This window comes from Ischnura elegans, chromosome 10 (genome assembly GCF_921293095.1).
Source record: "Ischnura elegans chromosome 10, ioIscEleg1.1, whole genome shotgun sequence".
Taxonomy (NCBI): Eukaryota; Metazoa; Arthropoda; class Insecta; order Odonata; family Coenagrionidae; genus Ischnura; species Ischnura elegans.
In genome coordinates this window covers 26,900,520-26,923,934 of record NC_060255.1, presented here as the reverse complement: position 1 = coordinate 26,923,934, position 23,415 = coordinate 26,900,520, and the positions used below count along the sequence as shown (strand labels likewise).

General features: G+C 37.3%; 1 protein-coding gene across 1 annotated transcript; it reads right to left on the bottom strand.

The window, feature by feature from the left end:
- Positions 1 to 125: 125 nt before the first annotated feature.
- On the bottom strand, positions 126 to 23,404 carry LOC124166385 (protein pygopus-like). Its single transcript, XM_046543902.1, has 7 exons — positions 23,127 to 23,404; positions 22,794 to 22,890; positions 22,595 to 22,720; positions 22,304 to 22,509; positions 17,418 to 17,944; positions 9,026 to 9,171; positions 126 to 1,025 (listed from the first exon to the last, which is right to left on the bottom strand). The coding sequence occupies exons 2-7, from the start codon at positions 22,826 to 22,828 to the stop codon at positions 905 to 907; spliced, it is 1,161 nt and encodes a 386-aa protein (XP_046399858.1). The 5' UTR covers positions 22,829 to 22,890; positions 23,127 to 23,404; the 3' UTR covers positions 126 to 904.
- Between the last annotated feature and the right edge of the window lie 11 nt (positions 23,405 to 23,415).

Below are 23,415 nucleotides of genomic sequence, written 5' to 3'. Positions count from 1 at the left end.
TTTGTCACAGCATCTTTCCTACGATGATATTGCTGATACATTTTAAGTAATGACGATAAAGCTATGTATGTATAGCTGACTTCATATTCTATCAATTACCAATACTAAATCAAATAGCCAAATTCAATGAAATATAACAATTTTATTGCTAATATCTTATTCACATGGTAAAAAATAAACTATGTACAAATTTTCTTTTATGTTTACCATACTCTGGCAAGAGTTACACATGTTAGATTAAGTTTTACATGTTCAACTGTTATGACCTTACCTATGATACCACCCCAGAGGATAAAAGTAAGTTTTTGTCATTGTATATAAATTCATTCATCCTCGCAGTCTTTTGGACCAAAAGGAAAGGCATGCGCTGTTTAAATTTTCACTCAAACCATTCACTCATTTAACACTCTGAATAAGTTTAACAGATGAAAAATGAGCCGTTCCATGATTATTCATTTTTCTAGAACCAATTTATAATCTCCCAACCTTTTCATTATTTACAAAAAAGTTATCTCAAAATACTCTCTTGTAAAAAGGCTGCACAAAATGTTTTTTCTTCTGTAAATCAATCAAATATGAACACAATAAAGTCACAAAATGATCCACAGCAGGTTAAAAAAATTAGCTGCCTACCTACTCCACACTTTTTCTTTGTAAAATAACTCATAACACCTATAGAATACATGTTAAAATTTAAGGAAGGAATCGAAGGAGACAAACTTGTCATAGCACACCACACATAGCACTCATTCACACACACTTCATGAAAAAATTTCTTGTGCTCAAACAACTTTGCAAAACTCACTTGCTGCAGTTCTAATCCTATTTAGGTGAACTTTCTGGGCACGCAGCACAACATATAGTCTCTGCTATAGCACCACTATGCCATCTCAATCTTTGTTGATCATGGTTTGAATTTCACAAGGGGAATATTTTTGGAAGATAAGCACTTGTCACAGACCCACTCAGCATACACTTCCGCAGTCAATAATTGATAAGCAGCTTCGGTGAGTCCAGTGCAAACTCTGGAATAGAAAGTAAAAAATAAGACGTTAATTCCTCTATTTGCTCACAGTATTGATTCCAAATACAGAAAGAATGAGTTGTCTAATTAAGATAATATTTTCGACTCCTCAGAAGTTAAATAGTATGTGTAATTACAAGCTGGAGGGATACAGTAACCTCTCCATTATTCAAAGCAGGATATTACAAAATGTTTGATAATACAAAGTGAAATTGTGGTCCCGATCTAAAGTATCATGGAGATGTTTGATAATATGTACAAAGTTTTGATAATACGAAATGTTTTGAAATTACGAACATCAGGCTCGGTCCCCAGAAGCAAATGGAATTTGTTTATACCAAAAATGGCAAAAAATTTGTGAACAAAACTAGTTATTCCGGCGAAAGCAGCAAAAATATCAGTGCTTCTGACTATGGTGCATAAAAGTGTAACATCATAAATGATAGTGCAACTTTGGAGAGAAAGTGTTCGCATAATAAATTTCGGTAGGAATCGAGAAGTAGGAGTTAAGTATTGTGGATGACATGATTTCCCTATTTACGTGCATACACGTAAACATCGCATCCAAAATTAGTCGGAATTTAATACGCGAGGAGGGTTGCATGGGGTATTTCTTACACTCCTACTTCAATCCTACATAATTGAATCATACCAAGTATATGCTGCAAGTCCATAAAATTGCTCAAATTTAAACGTTCTTGCCAGTAAATAAGCAACCTCATGACACCACTTTCAGTTGTAAATATGAGGAAGGAAGAGAATTAATTCACTCAATGAAGGAGAAAATATTTTTCATTTGATAGTGTCATTTTAGAGACAATGTTACATTTCGGAGGGGGGAAAAGTCGGGGAAAATATGTACTTGTAACCGGAGAAGAGAAAACTGTGACCAACATTTGCCTCAAAGGAGAAGCAAGAGTAAGTGGAGGCATTCAACTACCTTTTGAGCACTATTAGGGTCCTTGAACAGACACCGATTTTGGACAAACAGTAAAATATTGGCTGTCTACATTCCAATAGTGAACAATGGGAGGGCATGGGAGCTTGCACACTGACCAACCATGCACCAGCACCGATAAAGCCAGTTAGTAGCCGGCCATTGTCACAATGGATCACTGGTGCCGACACAACAACCAAGCAAGTAATCGTTTGACCAAATAAAATATGGCAGTTGTGCAAGCAGTGCTCCACTGGTAAAATATCGGCCAGTATTTTACAGGCTATCCAAAACTGGTGGGTGTGCAAAGGGGCCTTGCTACGAACGGTAGAAGCAAGACAGACAAAGACCAGGGATGCCAACTTACAAAAAATATTGGGGGGGGCCAAACCAGAGATCTTGCCCCGGGAAACTTAATAAGTAGTGAGTTTTAAGTTTTTTTTAAGCATTTTAGAAGAGTTATATGAACAACATTAGATGCCTGATACCTCGAATCTCAGAATCTGGACACTCTGGGGAAAATCAACAAGCCTGACACATTTTTTCCTCACACCCATAACGAATGTTTGAGGGGGCTCGGGCCCCCTCAGGCCCTATGGAGTCAGCGCCACTGATCAAGACTTGTGATAGAGGAGAGGGATACTGAAGATTAAATGGATGGATAGGGTGAAAAATGAGGAGGTATACAGAAGAATAGGAGAAGAAAGGACACTGGACCACGGTATGCCAAAGAGGAACATGTCAGATAGGCCACGTAATGACACACAGCAGTTAAAAGAAAGGAAAAATTGAAGGAGAAGTCCCCACAAGAAGACCAAGGGGATAAGTACATAGGACACATCAAGAAGGATACAGGGAAGAAGAGCTTCAGGGAGAAAAAAGAACTAGCTTCGGAAATAGAGAAATGGAGGGGACAGTATACCAATCTTAAGAACTGCAATATTATATAGTATACAGATGTGGGAGGTATTGGTATTATGCTGATCAATTTGATAGCTAAGAAAATTGAAAACAGCATTTGGGGAACCTAACGTATTAGAGAAATAATTTATAAAACTTGGTGGAGGTTAGACCATATATTAATATACCCTTATTAAGGAAAACATGAATAGGAGACTTGATCATTCTTTATCCAATCCTTGGGAAGGAGGATCATTTCCTAATCTTTCCTTTCTTTATTCTACATTTTAACTTCTTAGTGAGGCGGACCAATATTAAAACTAAGGGATACCTACCAGAAGATGGAGACAAACATCAAAATTCCTTTTTTTTAAAAGAAGAGTGTGGATAAATGTGAAAATTTTGGGACTGTATTGCTGATGACAGATCAGGGTTCCCATTCAATCTAAATTATAAAATTCCAGTTTTTTTTCCAGGTTTTCACGGTCTAAATGTCTTCAAATGCACGGTTTGTAGATAAACCATTTTAGGCAGAAATATTGATCACGTAACAATCATCGGCCGCACATTAACTACAAATTTAACAAATGCGACAGACACCGCGAATGCAAATGCAGCAATGAAAGTGCTCTCTCTCCTGACGTCTCATATCGTTTGCAAAATTCAGCTCTGGCTACAGATTGTGAGTGGGAAAATAAAGGGACCAGGGTGCCAGGGAAGTTAAGAAGTGTCTGAATTATCGCAAGTGTTAATGAACACTTTGGTTACCAGTCTTCCGGCTTTGGTACAGGTATAAGGTCAATGTGTCATCATGACACATGGACCAATAATTGCGCTTCAAATATACGTGTCCAGATAAATCCGTGGCCGTATCTGCGCATGACTGATCTTGAAATATGATCGAAATATCCATTTTTCTTTTAATCAGTCAATCGTAGTTCTACGATCATAAAATCAAGATTGAGAGATTTTAAGGCTTTAGGATGAAATTCACGGCTTTTTCCAGGTTTTTTTCACGGTATGCGAAATTCACGGCTTATTTGCGGTTTTAAGGTTTTCAATGTTGAGTGGGAACCCTGCAGATGCAATGAAGATATTGACAAGAATCATCCACTGGAAAATAAAACAAAGTGTAAGAGAGTTCATTAATGAAGACCAATTTGGATTCAAGGCAAGCAAGGACACAAGTAAAGCAATACTAGCCTGCTGCTGGATGGTTTTGACAGATATGATAGGAATTTAATACAGCAGAACCTCGCTTTTATGCCCCTGCATTTCACGTTTCCCCACAATTGCGACATTTTCAATAAGTCCCGATGATTTTAGTATCTCTACAATATTAAGTCTTCCCCGCATTTACACTAATGAAATTTCAAATGATATGTATCTTTCATCATTAAATAGTATTCCGGGAAGACTTTGGTTATAATTAAGTGAAATGGAGGGGTTATATGCATACGTCTCATAAAGTCGTGCCTATGAATAGTTCTACTACACTTGTAAGCATCGTGTTTACAAATATAGACGCTATGTTTATATTTTTGGTTGTTCTCATAATGATCCACGCACTGGGTGTTCGTAAACATTATAACCAAGTTCTTTGATTAATTTTAAAGAAATTTTAATCATTATCTCTTTTCCCCTGCTTTTTTCATGACAGCGTCAAATAACGCGAATCAAACACGGAATGGCCCACTAACGAGAGAGAGGAAAACTTTGTCAATAGAAGTTAAAATAATTATTTTGGGACGAGTTGACTCACATGTGGGTTCATGCGTTTCCCTGGTCATAGAACTTGGGACTCCAGTGTCCATGTTAAACACTGATGTTAAAACTTGCAAAAACATTGAAAACAGTGTAGTGGAATGTGGACTCAGTGCAAAGAGGCAAAAATATGTTAAGTACTCAAAATATGATAGACTAGAAGAAATTAAAAAAATGGTTTCAGTGCACCAGGTCCTTGAACATACCCAACAGCAGTGTTATTCGGAAGGAAAAAGCACAACATGTGGCAAAGAGGCTGGGAATTGAAGACTTTAAGGCTTCAAACGGATGGTTAAGCAGGTTTAAGACTAGGCATAATGTTGTATACAAAACAATTTGAGTGAGTCCAATAGTGTTGATCTCCATAGAGTGGTAAAGTGGAAGGCACATTATGTAAGTGAGCATACAAAAGGGTATGCTCCAAAAGACATTTCAATTTAGATGAAACAGACCTTTTTTTAAATACACTTCCACGTAAGACTTCAGAGTTTAGAGGTGAATCTTGCCATGGTAGAAAGCATAGCGAAGCTCGTTAGACAGTATTGTTAGGTGCTAATGCTAATGGAAGTGAAAAGTTGGTCATCGGTAAATCCAAAAATCCCAGTTGTTTTAAAAATATCAAGATATATCCCACAACCTAAGCCGCTTAACGAAACTTAAGGTAAACATGAAAAGGCTAGCTGATGGGAGAGTAGAGTGCACAGCTGCATCTATGATGGCTATAACAATGGACTGTTGATTTATGATTAGTGATGGGTCGGTTCGATTCCTCGATTCTCGACCAAGAACCGGAATCGAAAACGAGTACTTGCCAAAGTGAAAAATCGATTCCGATTCCAGTAGTACTTCAAACCACAAATTTATGTACGACCGCGTTTCCTACAGTCATTCGAATTTTCGCGCCACGTAATCGTAATAAAAAAACATATCTTGGGACGTGCGAGTACTCGAAAATTCTAGTCGAGTCGAGTAGTTGGTTCTCGACTCGAGCGTTTCCAGTAGCATTACGAATGTCGAGTCAAGTGGTTAAGGTTACAGAGCTTTCGAGGCTAGTAGGTTCAGCAATCTCCCGACAGGAAGCGCTATCATGAAACTCATGTAATAATGCAGTTTTTAAAGCCGATAAGTCATTCTAATTCCTTGGTCCGGTAGCTTCAGCTTGCCGTATACACTATAGGTTGTCGACGTGGGCGTCGAATACCTTTACACCAGCCGCGGCGGCCGATCGTCTTCCTACCCGGCGCACACTGATCCGAAATCGGAAAAAGCTAAAATAAAGTCCAAAATGACCTTTTTGGGGATAGAGACATGAAACTTAGCGTAAATACTCATAGCGAAACATACCAGATATTGATTTATATGCCATTTTACATAAATACGACCCTTTAGTGAGATACAGTGGCCCAAATATGACCACTTTTTCAATGCCACGCGAAATATCGTTTTTCCTCTAAAAATCTTTGAATTTATCCAGGTGGTTTTGCGTTGGTATGAGTTTTATGGAATAAGAAACGCAATATTCCTTTTATCTGGTGCTTTGCCTATGCTTTCTATGACTTTTGAAGATTTTGGCTCTCATCTGTCTGCTTTTACAAACGCAAAATGGCCGACCCGTTTTTCACGTGAAATTTGACATTAAGTAGACATTATCTTTCGTTTACGAAAAATATAACTCGGAAAATTTGAATCACAATATAAAGTAGAGATTTCTAAAGAGTACTAATGAGAAATCTTGGAAAAAAAGTTTGCGACGAAGGAAATAAGAGCGATTTTTCAATCGCGCGTCAAGGCTGAGGTACACGCCGCGGAACTCTTAGAGTAACTTAGGCCGATTTTTAAAACATTAGTCTTGAAAATCGTCATTTAAAGCATGGATAATCGTCTTCATTGACTTGAAACACTAAACTGAGGATGTTAAAAAGGATTATGTATAGATCGACTGGACCAGTTAGCGCATTACTCGAGTGAAAATACTAAGGATTGGATATTTTTCGGAAACATTCCACGCATAAGAAATATGACTCGGGTATTGAAGTAAAGTAAAGAGATTAAGTCAGCATGCTTAAGAGAGAGAAAAATGGACTGTTTTCGTGAAAGGCAACAACCGATACCCTTTTTCCCTTAGTTTCTTTCTTGAACTTAAAGCAAGAGATTTTAACGTTGATTAAAAGACATCAGAAGTATAGAATTTTTTTGGCTCTACAAAACTAAAGTTTAGCTCTATAGTTTGTTCGCTTCGTTCACTTGAATTCCATGACGATTCAAGATCCAAAAAAATCGTTGATTAAATTTTTAATAAAAATTCCAATGTCTCCAAAATCTTGCAATTTTGGTAGGTAAGTACTTGCCCAGTCTCACAAGTGTGTAGCAAAAGGCAATTTTCTGCAGGCAGCAATGCTGTAACATGGAGACGTCAAAACCTGCTGGCTGAGCATGTAGAATAATTGGTTTTTCTGCTTGAGAATTAGAAAGGGCCAAATATTTCCTGATTCATATACGTAGTATGTAATCTTTATTATAGCTGTGAAAATTACTATACTCAGGGCTCTCCCTTGTAGTTTTGATACATATATGACTTAAATGGTCGATATATTACTTGGGGTTAATTAATTTCAACTCTGCCTATGGCACTATTGAAGACACATTAATTTTCATTCATCTCCTACTTCTGACAATAACCATCAACGATCCTCATTATATTTTCCTTCTTACATTACTAGGCTAGACATTCATTATAGAAAATTGGAGTAGAATATATTGTAGTATGTATTGCTGTCGAGATCAAAAAGTGCTACTTGGAAATCCCTATGATATTCCGAAGGAGCAAATGCAGACTAGGGAGTCTGTGACAGGTATATGGTCAAGATACAGTGATGCATTTGGAAAAGTACCCAAAGTCACCATAACAAACACTGTTGAAGCTAAAGTGGAAGCTTATTTATCAGAGATGAATGCACCACCAAATTCCTTCCGTGGGAAATACTGGAAGACTTGCATCTCCTACCCAAGGCTGAAAGTATTATCGGAGAGGTTTCTTGCCATACCGCCATCCCCTGTGTTCAGTGAAAAACATTTAGTTCTGCAGGAAAAATATGTGAAGTAAAATGCAACAGGCTTTATCCTGACAGAGTGAAGATGCTTTGCTTTCTGAGCAAAAATTTAAAGTCTGTAAAAGGAGACTAAATTTTTTGAGACATTATTGACAATGATAAGATATTATCAATAGTATAATAATAATATGAGTAGTATAACAGATATTAAAGGTGATACTTTTATTTTAAATTTAAACATGAGTGCTAATATACTAAAGTAATACCTATCATGTAACAACACTTTTCAGGTATGTTCTGTTTTGAAATTTAGCTTTTATATTTTAATTACATAGTGATGATATGAATGATGCTTTTGTGAACTGGCTCTTTCACAGAGTAATATTTTTTAAAGTGGTTTTCTTGTTGCCTGGAATTAAGTGATATTTTTCTTGGAGCCTATGGCATCAGAATCGATGGAATCGGTATCGGTAGAATCGGAATCGAAATGTCAGAATTGGAACCGGGATCGGAATCGATAAAATTTTGGAATCGACCCATCACTATTTATGATTAAAATATTTTACAGAAAATTCAAACCTCAACAAATGGAACACCTAATTATGACATCAGGTTTGAGAAAATTAATGGAGGATTCTAAAATAACTTTGCACAGAATTTCCACTAAAATTTCTCTTATACAAATAGTCTGTTCACATAAATCCAATTGAAAGACAACTTTTAGAAAAAAATAATGCAAACATTTATCTTTCATATCATTCAACTTTAAAGTTAGTTATATCACCTAACATAATATGAACAATTATCGCTTGAGGTGGTAAGAAAAAAAAAACAACTGACACATAATTTTGCAGATAATTAATAGTCATAAACCAGGTTATGATTCAAAATAGAGTAGAGTCACAATTCAATGCCATCACATTAACCAAATAAAAGATTAGCCATTCATTGCTTCCCTAGCCATTCCCCCTAAATTCCGAGCTCCTACTTGCATTTCCTATCCTCCTCTGTTCTCCATTTATCACTAAAAAAGATCCTTTTCTTAGAATGGCAAGGGAAGCTAAATGAAGCATTGATGCAGCTTTATGACGTTTCATATGCCTCTTATTTTTCTGGCAATACATAATAAATCAGGTAAATAATATTCTAGTAAACTTCCATTTAATAGAAATTAATTAACTTCTCCCAGAACTGGTAGACGGATATTTCAATGGTTGGTTAATTGAATATTGGAATTTACTCAATCATGCAATTACAAATACATTTATAGGATAATATTATTATTTTTAATTCCAGTGACATTTACTTCTTCCTTAGTAAACTATTAAGGAAACTGATATATGATCTTACCTGTGAAACCAAAAATTGCAACCTGACTCACATAGGAGAGCTTGATCATTGTCGTGTACTTCTTTATGGCAAATGCCACATGGATAAATGGGTGGTGCATTAGGGTTTTGCGGATTAAAAACCATGGGCTGGTCAGGTGGATAGACCTAATGAAAGAAAAAATCACAGTATTAATATTCAATAATATAAGCTGGCTCATTATTTTTCATATTATTTCAACTTGAACCCTTGGCCCCATTATTTCACCAAATATACATTTGCTTGGGATTTTTTCTACAACATCCTAACAGTTTTCGGTGTTACTCAGTGGAATTTTTCTACCATGGAGACAGAAAAAATTAAATGCTGATAGAATGGAATAACTGAAATGCTGAACTAAATGAATTACATTTACGATTCATGCATTTGACCTATGCACATTAAAATTAGGCTTAGAGAAATCAACATTTATCTATCCACAGACACTCACTCAACATAGATTTCCTTATAATATTTTATAATTTCAAATCAAATTTTATATTAAATATTGTAGAAAAACAGAAAAGACATTAGATGATTTTCACAAATTTAGATTTCACTTTACAATTCATTAAATACCCTTAGTACTCAAGAGATGCATTGTTTTTAAACAATTCATTTGGAAGGATAGACATATGATGGTACTGTGTGCCTATAAAATACAGCCTACATAGTCTGTGAATCAATTTGGCCCCAAAAATGCTCAAACTTTGCTCCACAAACAAAACCCAAATACTCAAATGAAAAATGCTCAAACTTTAGTGCTAAAATTTTAATAAAATCTGTAAATGTAATCATTTTTTTGAATTATTAGCTACTGCACTTGTTAATAGTTTGACTATCAATGGGGAACTTGCATGAATTTGATTTATTTCACAGGCGGACAGAAAATTATTATCTGAATTCAACAAAGAAAACAGCATGAAAGGCAGGTTACACACTGGTGTCGTAGACATGATGTCTTTGACAAATCTCATGTCTGAGGCATGTCGCACGTGAAACCAACCTGTGTTGTCAAATCAGAGCTTACACACTGCTTGCGACAGATGTTCGAAGCATCATCTGTGTATCGGACAGGTATCGCACGGAACCGGTTTGCCGGTGTTTGGTAAGATATGTCATGCGAGACCTCACCCCGCGCATGCGCCCCTGCCACAGCCAGCACTCCCCGCTCAGTCAGTGGCGACGCCTTAGCAGCAGTACAACGTGATTTTAGCAACAGTACAACGTGAGTTTTGTTTCTTTAGTACACATTGTGATTTTGTTTTTGTTGGGGTGTGTAAAACCTACACCGACGACGTCTTCGTCTCACAACTCCAAGTAATAACATCACTTCATCCTCCCTGGATGAGATTTTGCCCTCGACTGACAACAACAACCGACAAATACGGTCATGCAACAAACGACAGAGACAAGTACAAAAGACATGCATTTCTCATGAAATTTGATAAGACACGACACGTGTCTTAAGACACCAGTGTGTTACCCGCCTAAATCGGAGTTTTCCTTCGTGAGATATTCAATGATAAATACAGTGGAACCCCGATTTATCGTTCCCGCATTCATCGTTTTCCCGCATTCATCGTTCGCCGCTCCTGGTCCCAAATTAAGTTCCATAAAGACAATGTAATTTTTTCCCGCATCTAACGTTCCCCGAAGTATCGTTTTCCCGCATTTATCGTTTGAAGATCGCGGTCCCGTCGAATAATTTTCCCGCATTCATCGTTTGATAAAAATGAGACGAAGTGTTTACAACGTGTTATTTATGGCTAATCACAACAGACATAGCTTGAATCTTCCCCAGGAGATTGAAATGCAATAGGGAGAAGCAGAGTGCCGTGGGATAGTTACATAAGCGCATTTCCCAAGATCCGGTATCCCCCCCCCCCCTGGTTGAAGCTTTCTTCTTCTCCGAAATAAAAAAAAGGTCCCAGCTCGAGCAGGGATCGTCTTCGAAAGAAAATATCAAGTTACTCGAGAACAAAAGAAACCTTTTTCACGCCTCCCCCTCTCTCGACCGCTAACTTTTTTTTAGCCGACTCGCTTCAAAGGTGGAGGTCAACTGCTGCATGAATCACCTATTAGCCCAAAAGGTATCTAAAAATGAATTTCGGCAATTGGTATTATACTTTTATTATATTGAGATATTAGTGATATGCACGTAATTCAGTAAAGATTGATACCAAACACGACGTATTTCTAACGTTATTTAAGCATTTTAAGCAAGGAAATAGTTGGAATAATACGATGGTGATTTCTGGCGAATACCGATATCCTCGCAGCTGATAGTGAGCTTCACGGAAGTTGATGCGATTTTTTTCGAAAACAATTACGAGTCTGGTTAAAATTTACGAGTTATGCTACAAGTTTCACTTGTCTGAGTTGCTAACGAAGCGATGTCTTCTCAGGATATTTTGTTTCTCTCGACTAGCAATCTGAATTCATCTGCTCATCTAGAGCTACGCTACTTATTGTTAGAAATGAGTGGGTAAGTTGCCTTCTCTATAGGATAAAAAATTTAATTGCGCAGTCATATGGTCATGCTTCACCCTCTGCAGTAAGCTCTGCCTACGCCGTACGCGATAGCATTAGTGCTGAACTTCACCTCGTACGAGTGGTTCCGTACTTTCCGGGGTGGGTTGACTTAAAACCAGCGAGTGTTTTCCGTGTGGGTTCAATGGAGTCCGGTTTCATTTTTATTAGTTTTATTCTTATTCGTCTTCGGACCATGGCCCTTCCGAAGATACAAGTGAGAACTTTAAAAGATGGACTCAAAATAATTGATGATGAAGAGAAGAATCCGGGCTAGAATGCGTGAATATTGCAGAACGCCTCGGTTTGTCCGGTAGCACATCACGGCAGGGATGGGGGTAGAGCGAGATCCCTGGTGAAAACAAGAAGTGGGATGAAGCCGAGGATCAGGTGGGCGTGCCGCTGACGATTAACGCCACATTGCCTCAATCATATTAAAAATTTCATTGCTAGAAAGGAACATTTCCAATAATAAACTATTTTTGGCCTTCTTGATCCATCTCATAACCAATCACTGCGACGGCGAAATCAGTTGTTTGAGGCATAAGACGCACATTTCTCGCGTAAATACGTGTACTTGAAATGGAATTTGATGGATAAGAATGTTTATAGTGAAATAGCAGTGAGTGGAGTTCAAAAATTTTTTAGCAAGGCGTCTTGTTCCCTTAGGATATTAGAAAGAGAGATAAGCCGAATCAACAATATGACCTAAGTGTTTCGATAAAGTAATAATATTCCTGTAATCAGCTGAAATCTCGTTTGAATCCATTAATGAATGTCATAATTCGCAAAAATCCAGCGGATCCTGGGACATAGGCAACCCGGACAACCATTCCCGCATTTATCGTTTTCCCGCATTCATCGTTCTTTTCATCCATCCCCCTGAAAAACGACAGATCGAGGTTCCACTGTATAACGAATTTAAAAGCGTAGGAAAATCTTCCTCACCCCCAAGCCACTGCCGACGAAGCCTCGATGACGTCAAAGGTGCCTAAACATCACACTAAGCAATTGTTGTGATCGTTTGTAATAGTTGCCAGCAGTTGTGACAGCTTCGTTTGTGAGACATGTTGATTATTTTCTATTTAAAGATAAATATCCAACGATAGAGGCTCGGAAGCCCTCATCATTTGTATAATTAATAATATTAATATCTGAGTAAGGACATAATAAAACTGGAGCAGTTAAACCAAAAATTTTATAATACCTAAATAACATCGTTGTAGGAGTCAGAGCCAGGGCCTTTGGAAGGGGGATACGTAAATTGTAGGTTGATGTTATCGATGGCATATCATTCATTTAAGTATGTAATTAGAACAATTTTCATGTTTACTAATGTCTGATATGCTTTAATACAGGGTTGATTGATTTAAATCACTATGATTTAAATCATAATGTGATCTATATGTTTGATTTTTAAAGAGTCAAGAAAAGGAAGCTGTAAGTGTATAATTTTGATTTTTATTTCTTAATTAATACAATGAATCGACAGTTATCAGCACAATGGTGGCTCTTAAATATAAATGATACTGGAGGAATGCATGTAACATGAAAATTAAAAAAAATGGCTTTGGTTAGAATACTAGTGTATCCGTTGAAAAAAAATTGTTTTCTGTTTTAACTTCTAAGCGTAGGCACCATACAAAGTTGCAATTACAGAATTTTACTGAACTTCATATGCTTTAGAACTGCATAATATTGCACATTTGATACTTCCAATGGCAATTTTATATTATGCTGGTGTAATTTTTAATTTGATACCATTGGCATTTCCATAGTTCTCTCCCCTGATTGGCTAAATGTTGTATTAAGTTTAGAGTATGTTGCCTCTTATTATTTCTGCAAACGATCATTCTCCAATATGCTGCCCAAATAGTTAGTTTTGCAAATAACTGAATTTTTGATGAATGGTGAATCATAAAAATCTCATTTAAATCAATAAAATCCGATTTAAATCATTAAAATCTGATTTCAATAAAAAAAATCATGATTTTTATCAACCCTGCTTTAATATACAATAACTTCATCCGTTTATTCGTAGGTACCGGAGAATTCGTTGTTTAGGACTGCCTATGCTCGTATTATGAGGTGAATTCCAGTCAATGCAACTTTTGCTCACTGTTTGGAGACATCTAGGAAAATTTTTTGTGCCAAAATGGTGTTATTTTCAACATCACGAGATGTGGGTCAAATCTACAGACCCACATCTCGTGATATAAAAATATATATATATATATATATATAATAAGGGGTCGTGAAGTATAAAGTTTGAGTTATTTTCAACGTGACATCTCCTGTTAAGCTACTGCTAATAATCACAGTGCCAGTGGTTGTAATGCACAAAGTTTGACAAGGTTGAAAAATATCGGCCGAGAGTTATCAGTGTTCCATCGTGACTGAATTGTAAAAAGTGCTATTACGCTATCGATAAATGTCAAGATTTAGTGTAAAAATTGTTAGCGGCGTGTTAACCTCCGTTGCTCACTGTAGATATGACATTTCAGGATCAATCTATTAAAATCAAAACTGTGAGTGAAGTTTGTTATTCTATTATTTCAACAAATAGTAGTGAGAAAAATCACCTGTGCCGCTTGCGTGGGCTAATTTAAGGCTTTAAATCAGTGAATAAATTGTTATTTTCATCATAACGAGCTGTTATTGTAAGTTGTAAGTGATGATTATAAGTATGGTAGTGACTTCCATGTTTTGATAATTGTATTTGCCTATTTCCCACTAAATTTTTATGGTATATGCTAGTACATTGTTTATGGATTTACCTATATTATTGAAAAAGGTTGTAGCTTGTGTGTGTGTGTTGGCAGCAGAACCGATTCGAGATTTCACATGTGGATTGTGTGCAGACTGTTTTGCTGTGAATTAGTACTTTAGGACGGATAGGACTACCTTCTCCGCTGATACGGAGTTGCCAAATTCAACACCACAGCTCGTAAGCTTACGATCGTTATCCTCCAGTATTACAAGTTTCTTTTACATCTCGATTTGTCGCCGACATTTAGCATTGATATGTCATAACAAATTGCATGAGGGTCGTGGTATCAATTTTTGGTGTCCTAAAAAAAGGCTGGTGTCCTAACACCCCCTGGCACACACCTTTTAGGCGGCTTGCGGGGTATAATGTAGATGTAGATGAATAGGGTGGTTTCCTATTATTTTTTTATTTTCTAAATCGAAAGATTATTACTCCTGGAGTACGTATTTCATGCTTTTAGATTTCTAAATGACGATATCTATTTTTCGCGATCAAATGAAAAGTGAAAAATTTCAAGCGCGCGAAAACGCGACGCGTAAGTAGGAATGAAGGGAAAAAGTCCGTGCGACGCATTTCTGGTTCCCCCTCCCGCCTGGTAGGTGACCTTGATCGAGGCTCTGAGCGCTGATAGGACGCAGGATGCTAACGGGTAGGCTCTGAGTGCTGATACGAGGCAGGATGCTAGCAGGTAGCTGAGTGCCATGCTAGCTGGTGGCGCTTGGCTTAAAAAAGGATTATTAATACCTTATCAAACGAAGAAAACTTTCCGACCTTAGCCAATTTTAATAGGTGATTATTAAGACATGTTTCCCTGAGCTCTGTGCCTCATGCATGCATTGGTAGCCTCTGACGATGTATAACTCCTATCCTCTCGTGTAGAAACTAGGTCCCTGTGACGTCACGTGGAGTGGAATCGCATGGGCGCCAATCTGGCCTTTTTCAAATGAGGATAAAATTTGACCCTTGCCATTCGTCTAAACCGGTATTTCAAAAACCAAATAATTTGTGTATTATGAATACACTAATAGTGGGTAACGAATCGCATCAATGCCTTTTGTTTTCTTTGATGAAGGAAACTACCCTATTTCAGGCATACTATTTGAACGAGCAGCAACGTTATCATCCATTTTTCTGATAACTAAAACATACGAAGTGAAACTCTTGTTCTTCATCATCCCGATGTTGCAATAATTAATATCCCCAGTAATAATCGTGACACAATAGCAATAGGAAAACTTGCCCAAGAGTAACAGAACAAAATAAAGTGACGATGAGCGGCTAAATACTCCCTCAAAACACATTTGACAGCATGCGCTCAGCGTATTTCCCAACTCCCTACGGTTGTTTAGGCAGCTATGATGTCACGCCTGGCCTCGGCAACGCTCGGGTGTCTTCGGTCAGTGATCGGCTCAGATAAATTTTTCTCGATTTTAAAGTCAATTTTTTTATTTCTTTTGATGACGAATGGAGAAACTTAAGGTATTTTTGTGAGCTAATGTATCCATTTTACTTATTCAAAATAGAGTTTAGAGCAATCGGAGACCCATGCAAGTTCCCCATTCTTCCATTGGTGTATGTTACGAGCAGTGGTGGTGCGTGCATATGTGCATGTTAGCGAGTGCACACCAAAGATGAATGAAATATAAAAGATTACTATTCCTTAACAGCAAGAAGGATAAAAATCCCGTCTACTTATGGATGTGATATTAAGCTCCGAACGCTACAGGTGAATCGATTCGCTTGGCGAATTCAGCGCTCTACAAGTTAGCGATCCTGTGGCATCGTGCTGGCTGCTTATTCGGTCTATGCGATCGTTTGAGGGTGCTCAGGTGGGACAAGGTAAGCGGGGGGACATGCACTGCTCATATGGGTGTTAGAAGCAGACTCAAAATGACGCGAGTGCGCACGCTTACAGTTGGTGAGTAACTCACAGGTAGTGTACCTGCCACCTACACTACCTTCATCCAGGATCCTACTCGGTTTCTAGACGCAATTTGCTGGTGTGCCTTCTATACTACATTGGGAATAGTATCAATATTTCCTTATTTCAATTGGAATAGGTGAAAGCCTTGCTGAAGTGGTTGGAAAGCGAATTCCTGGCATGTCAAATGTGAGGTGGAATTTTAAGTCGAGGTTAATTGAAACTGTTTATGCACACAAAGATAAATTGTTGGAATGTTTGGAGAAGACTGAAAATAGCAGTAGACAAAGTAGTGCTATTGCTCAAGCAAGGGGATTACGCCTTAAGATTGAACAGCCAGTTTTTATTTTTTGGCTTGAAGTTTTCCATAGAGTAATGCCACATGTGAGTATACTCTACGACCAGCAACAGAGAAAATTGATAGACTCAGTGTCAGCAAATGCATCCATTAAAGATTTTGAATCCACAATAATGAATGTCAGGGAGAGCATTGACACTATTTTCAATAACTCAGAGACAAGACATAAGAAGAGAAGACGTGAGGACACTTTCATCTCAAGAAACCTAGCGGCAAAAGAGGTGTGTAATGTAATAATCAGTCAGGCTAAGGAGCAATTCTCTTTTACCTCGAGGGCCATCTTATGGCATCGGTCCTCTTTCCTTCCGAAAATTTCCAGAAATTCAACCAGGCATTCCCAGAAAAGTATTTGCATAGTTTGCAAGATTTGAACCCATTCATAGAACAAGTTCTTCTGCAGACTAAGCTTGAAATAAGTTATATGCGTCAATTGAAAAAAAGTTACAGGATGGTATCAAAGCTTTCAATGACAAGGTGATAGACAAGTGCTCTCAGAAGAAGGAAAGGAGAATGAATTTCACCTACCGTCACTTGCAAAGGTGTGGTTAGAATAATTATTTTCATTAGCATGCTTAGATTATTTCTGTTCATGTACACCCATGCCTCATATAGCGCAAGGGATGCGTTCCTTGGGGTCTTGGCATGATACAAATTTGCGTTATACGGGAGCGTTTTAACATTGGGGAGATAGGGATGCGTTCCTGTTAGCATAGGTGTTGGGTATCAAATTTCCTCTAAACCATATATTTCCAACCGTTTCCAATAATTAAATGCAAAAATAACCACCACTAACCTTCCCAGCTGAGACTGGCATGGGCCTAGGGCCCATACCTGGATGGCCAGCAAATCCGTGGGGGTGAGGCGAAGGTCCGTGGTGCGAGTGACCTGGATGGCTGTGATGATGCGGGGGCACTGAGTGGTGAGGGTGGCCGTGGGGTGGGAGGGGAGGTGGCGGACCGTGGGGCTGCATAGATGGGGCCCCATGAGGTGGCATGGAGTGCATACTGACATGCTGAGGCATACCGCCCACCATGCCGCCACCCATCATCCCTGGAGGGCCCCCTCCCATGTGGTTCGGACTGTTGACTGGGTGCTGCACCATTCCTGATGGGCCACTTATGTTGTTCATGCCTCCACTCATTGGGCCCATTCCCACGGGTCCCATTCCTCCCCCTCCCCCGCCCATGTGGTGATGATGGTGGTGGTGGTGATGGTGGTTCAGGTGATTCTGGGTATGGAGCATAGAGTGTGTCATGTTGGGAGATTGCTGAGGTGGAGTGTCGTCAAAAGGGTTTGAGGCCACAATGGTATCACCATATCCTGGAAGGAGAGAAGAGAAAATGCAAATTATTCCATTACTTTCTCTCGAGAAGTAACTTCCTGAAAAATTTATCCTACAAAACCTCAGCAGACTATGATTATACAGGTCTGCAAAAACTTTTTGGTCGGCCACAAGTATCAAAGAAGATTCCTTGCAACATGAGAGGATTAAACAATGGGGCATGTAATTTACTCTGACCATAATTTAAAATTCATTTAAAAATTTCGTAAATGGGATAACAATACTTGCTATAATGAAAAAACTCTCTCTATCAGACATTTTCTTTAAGTTAAAATAAAAAAAAAAAAAAAAAAAATCAGTGCCCATTTTGCATGAGTTCCAGTTCCTTAAGTTTTCCAGGGAAAACTGCTTCATTACGGAAAGAATTGCTCGTAAGAGAGTAAACAACAGTGAAAAACATAAGACTGAGTATTAACTGATAAGCAATGATCTGCTCAAAAAGATGACCGATTGAAAAATAGAAAAATGAGAATTTGATTAGTTTTTCAACTAAAACAATAATAAAAGGTTGACCCAGTCCAGTGATTATTTTTGAAAATATGGCATACCTAAGGGTACAACCATTCTGGCTGCTTTCCGCTGCAGCCATAGCCACCTAATGTAAGTGTTGACCTATTTTTGACCACAACCAAAATTCACCCCCTACCATCCTCACAAAATATGTTCAATGTAGATCATTTAAAACACAGTAATGACATTGTCAAAACTAAGGCTGCCACTAAAGCCAACATAGTAAATTAAAGCATAATTCTAAGTTCTCAAAAATCAAATTTCAGGCTTCACTATCAGGGATTAAAATTTCCAGGCCTTACTATTTGGGACTTTTTGAATGTCTGTGTGATATTATCTAAATTATATGCAGACTGTGTATTTTCATGGATAAAATCAAAATGATATAGATCTGAAAAATATAATACCGATGAATTCCAATTGAAATTATCACACGGCAAAGTAAGAGCAGAAAAAAGTATATCTTTAATTAAATCAGCCTCCAGTTCGTGGAAGTTATTTATATTCATAATTATATTAGTACTTTTCCACTAAAGTTAAAAATTGGTACAACATATTTCACCACTCGTGGCATCTTCAGGTAAAAATGTAAATGTACCAAATGATGCAGCTTAGTGATGAAACATGCAGTACCAATTTTCATGTTTGGTGGAAAACTATTAATATACATAATAATGAATACAGAGAAAGTAAACCATTATGTGACAAATACAATCACATATTTTTATGCAAATGGTAATTGATAGCAGTAATAAAGATTGCCTTGTTTTCCCAAAAGCAACTAGAGAAAGAAGTTATTTTGATGCCAAGGGTTTTCAATTTGCTGTCGAACAATGAAAATATTACACAGTTAAAGATTAAAAATGGTTAAAGTGATCATAACAACTTCTTGGAATTTAAAAGAATTCCATATGGCCATAAATGAAGCCTGCTTCCTGCACTTGTGGAGGTTAACCACTACAAATCCAAGTTGCATGTCATGATAAATTATTAACGTCAACGACAAAAACTGCAATTCAAAAATAATTTTCCTTCATCAGCTCAAGGATTAATACATTACATAGTTAACAACAGTGTGTCAAATTTCCTAGAGAGCTGCAGGGCTGGTCATGGTATTTTTATCTGAGGACATTCACCCCTATGACGTCCAGGAATAAATATAAAAGGCTTAATGACAAATTTTCATGATTAAAATTTTACCTCTGTGGGATTACGATAGGCGTAGGCTGCTTGAGCCATTGAGAATTGATCCCTCAGAGTGATATGGAGAACATCATACCCAAACCCCACTATAATTGCATGTCCAAAAGAACCGTTAAATGATGACAAATATTTTGCCAAACGGATAAGTATGGGAATTTGTTTTTCCCTGGAACAATAAAGACCTTTCATAAATGCATGGCAGAGCTTCATTACCGCATTTCCTTTTTATTTGTTAACGGCTGGTGTCTTAACAACCCCCACCACATGCTTATTGAGGTGGCTTGCAGGGTAGAATGTAAATGTAGATTACCTAAATGGACATTATTAAAAGCTTATATGCCCTCACATTTTGAGCAGAAATCTAACCATTACAGCAGCTATGGTTTTGACTGTAGAAATAATACCCATAATTCACTACTTTGATTTTTGAAGTTTGAAATAATACAATCAATGACAATTTTTGGCTATTGTCAATCAACTATGAAGTAATTATCATTCAAAAATAGTTTTTTTGCATGGTGATTGATTTTGAGAAAAGAGCAAGTGCATTCAAAGATAAGTTCACAAGATGAACCAAGGAACTTTAGCATTAAAAAGTGAATGAATTCCATGAAATTTGTGCATGGACATAATAAGGAGTGGTGCAACTATCCATAACATATATAGATTCGAGGAATATTTCTTACTCCAGCACAGCTGTTTTGAAAGACATTTTAAGTTTATTCATCGTGGTTATTTACATGCAAGAGTGAATATAGATTAGCATTTTCAGTAAGGCATTATTAAATTAAATAATTAAACAGTAATACATGAGAGAAAATAAGTGCTAGTAATCAATTTTAAGGAACAAATTTGATCAACCACTAATTTTGAAAATTATATGATTCCAATAATCAGATCATACAGGTATCTACTGGTTCCGGCTCCAAAACTGTGTAGTGGGGAAAAGTTTCAACCATTCCTAAACCTTAAACTAAATAATAACTTTGTACATGGCTCAGGAACAACAACAATTCAAATACAATGCCAGTTAAGTAACTTCAAGCATGATGAGTGTTCTTTTAAATGCAATTTGATTTAAAAGATGAAACAATTTCCCTTCTAAGAAAGGAAATGTAGCAATTAATAACTGGGTGAGAGTTACACCATGGGCTTCCCAAGTCTGTTCAAATAGTGCCTTCTAAATCTGCATTTTACTGAGACCTACAGCACAATGAGATATCAGCTACAAAACTAAGTGTCTTAGCTAAATAACATGAACACATCATTGTACTTGAGGGTTTACACTTACTAAAACTCATTTACTTCATGCACATGTTTCTCAATCTCTCAAAAGTCTGATTCTAACTAAAATCATGATCATACGATGCTGTTCACGTTTTTCTCAACAAAACTTAACATTACATATATATTTAAATAATATAAAAAAAGGTATCACAGTAATAAAGGCATGGCACTTGTTACTAAAATTTGGTTGATAACTTATATACATGCACTATTCTTGACCTTTTGTTGAACTACTCCTTACCTAAATATGTAACCCAATTGAGAAAGTATTTGCATTCTCTCATGTACAAACACACAATGAATGAGAAGGGAATATCTCATCAGTTATGCCAATAGTAGTCCTTGTTTATCAAGAAATTATCATTAATTACCTTCACAATGACTCATTTTCATAACATGATCATTACAACAACATCAAATACATTTCTTCTCCCTCAGCCATTCCAAGCAGTGCATATTTATTTAACCCAGAACATAAGCAGCAATATTCCTTTGAATAACCAGATCATTGAATATGACTTTACAAAAAAAAAAACAATTCAGTACAGCATGTGTCATCAGATTGCAAAAATCTTTCTAAGATAAAAACAATGGCCAGGCTCCAAAAGGAGAAGAAACATAAATGTGACAAAGAAATAAGATCCACGTGTTTCAATGAAGGAATACTGTGGGAAAACCACAATAATTGATAAATATTTCGATAGCAAAGTAAGATTCACATATTGAATTATATACTGACTCATAAAATTTGTTTCAGTTATGATGCATAAAAATCATGCAGGGCGTTATTAAATTGAAAAAAAAAAACGTTATGGACATGAAAAACACAGGCCTTAATAAACATAAAGATTATGTGATAATGCATCCATAATTATTAAAAATTTCTGTAAATATGCTTTCACACACATCACAGCAACTTAGTTGAGTTGTAGATGCAAGCTTATATTTGCATCAGCCATAAAGAGTACACCTATCAACTAATATCTCAATGGCATGATCTCTCTTGCATTCAATATTGTCATGGGATTTTAAATAGAGAATACAAATACTTTCTCTTTCTAAAAAAAAACTAATAATAAGCCCCTGTACAAAATTCCACTTGTGAGCCTGATGAAACTGGCCTCATATCGCCTCTCAAAATAATGAGCTATACACTTAAACAGGGATTTATCCAACAACTTAGACAAGGTAATCACCAATTCTCTAGTCAAATATTATTGTTTATTTTTCTAATACACAACCAAAATTCAGGAGGGCATTGGCATCCACCTTTCATTTTTCGTGGAAACACTTGGGGCCAAACTACAAACAGAAGCCAATCCTGAGTAGGTGTTTACCTGTGAGAGGTGGTGGGAGTAACTCCGACATAACAGGAGAAGTACGAACAGGAGCTGCTGAAGATGCAGCGGTTCGTCTTTTTTTCTTGGGGTTTCCTGGGCTTTCAGGAGTTCCTCTGCCTCCTACGGCAGGTCCACTACAGCCAGGTCCCATTCCCATTCCGACCGGAGATTTAAATTCCCCGGGAAGATTACCTAAAGGTAACCTGCGGAGAACGTAAGTTCAGTGGATATACTCTCGGGGTAACTACAATCCTTCATGCATAAAATATTATATCATGCCCAACTTACCCACAGGAACCTGCCATTAACTTGTCATTCCTCTCGTCATGATAACAAGGGTTTCTCATAGGAGGTGTTCCTTGGCCTTCACCCCCGGGATACTGGAAATAAAGGTGGTTCCTAACCCTTGACATGCTGGAATAAAAGAGGATGGTAAGCAGTTGTCTATCATTATATGAACGAATTCGATGGTATTAATAATATTTACCTGACAAAGGGCGCCATTCCTGCGTTATGGCTCATGTCCTATTTACCGTTCCATTCCTATATGGCAACCCCTCTTCATTCAAGCCCAGTCTCTGGACCTGTTTCATATGAACGTTGAAAACAAATAAAAATCAAACCATTTTCACTAAATTATCAGATTATTTTCCGTATCTCCCGATATAATCACCTTACTACGGGAGACTTACACTCAAAACGACTCCTAAAACTTATATAATTAGAGTCAAGAGTACCGTTCGCAGTACCCACCTATGATTCTTACCGAGTTAAGATTAAAACAAGATAGTAAACTGCAAAGGCTAAATAAATAGCTTACATTGATGGTTCTAAAGAATGTGATGCCGATTCGGTTCCATTTGTCACTTCCTTGGCATGGACAACACAACCAGATCACAAAACTTGATTCTAATCACAATATCATACACACCACCATTACTGGAGTTATCAAATATGAATGCAAACACGGATAATGATATCCTGATAAGGCAACACTTAACAACTACAACAAATGTATCAAAGAACACAGGAAAACTTGAAATATATACGAATTGTATTCAACACACGCCACTTTAATGCAGCTCAGCATTCCGTCATACTCACACAGA

Excerpts from the sequence above, each read along its gene's own strand:
- LOC124166385 (XM_046543902.1), bottom strand. The coding sequence starts at position 22,828 with ATGAGCCATAACGCAGGAATGGCGCCCTTTGTCAG. Across the intron at positions 17,945-22,303 it reads ACTCCCACCACCTCTCACAG|GATATGGTGATACCATTGTG; the intron begins GTAAACACCTAC and ends CTCTCCTTCCAG. Across the intron at positions 9,172-17,417 it reads TGCCAGTCTCAGCTGGGAAG|GTCTATCCACCTGACCAGCC; the intron begins GTTAGTGGTGGT and ends TTCTTTCATTAG.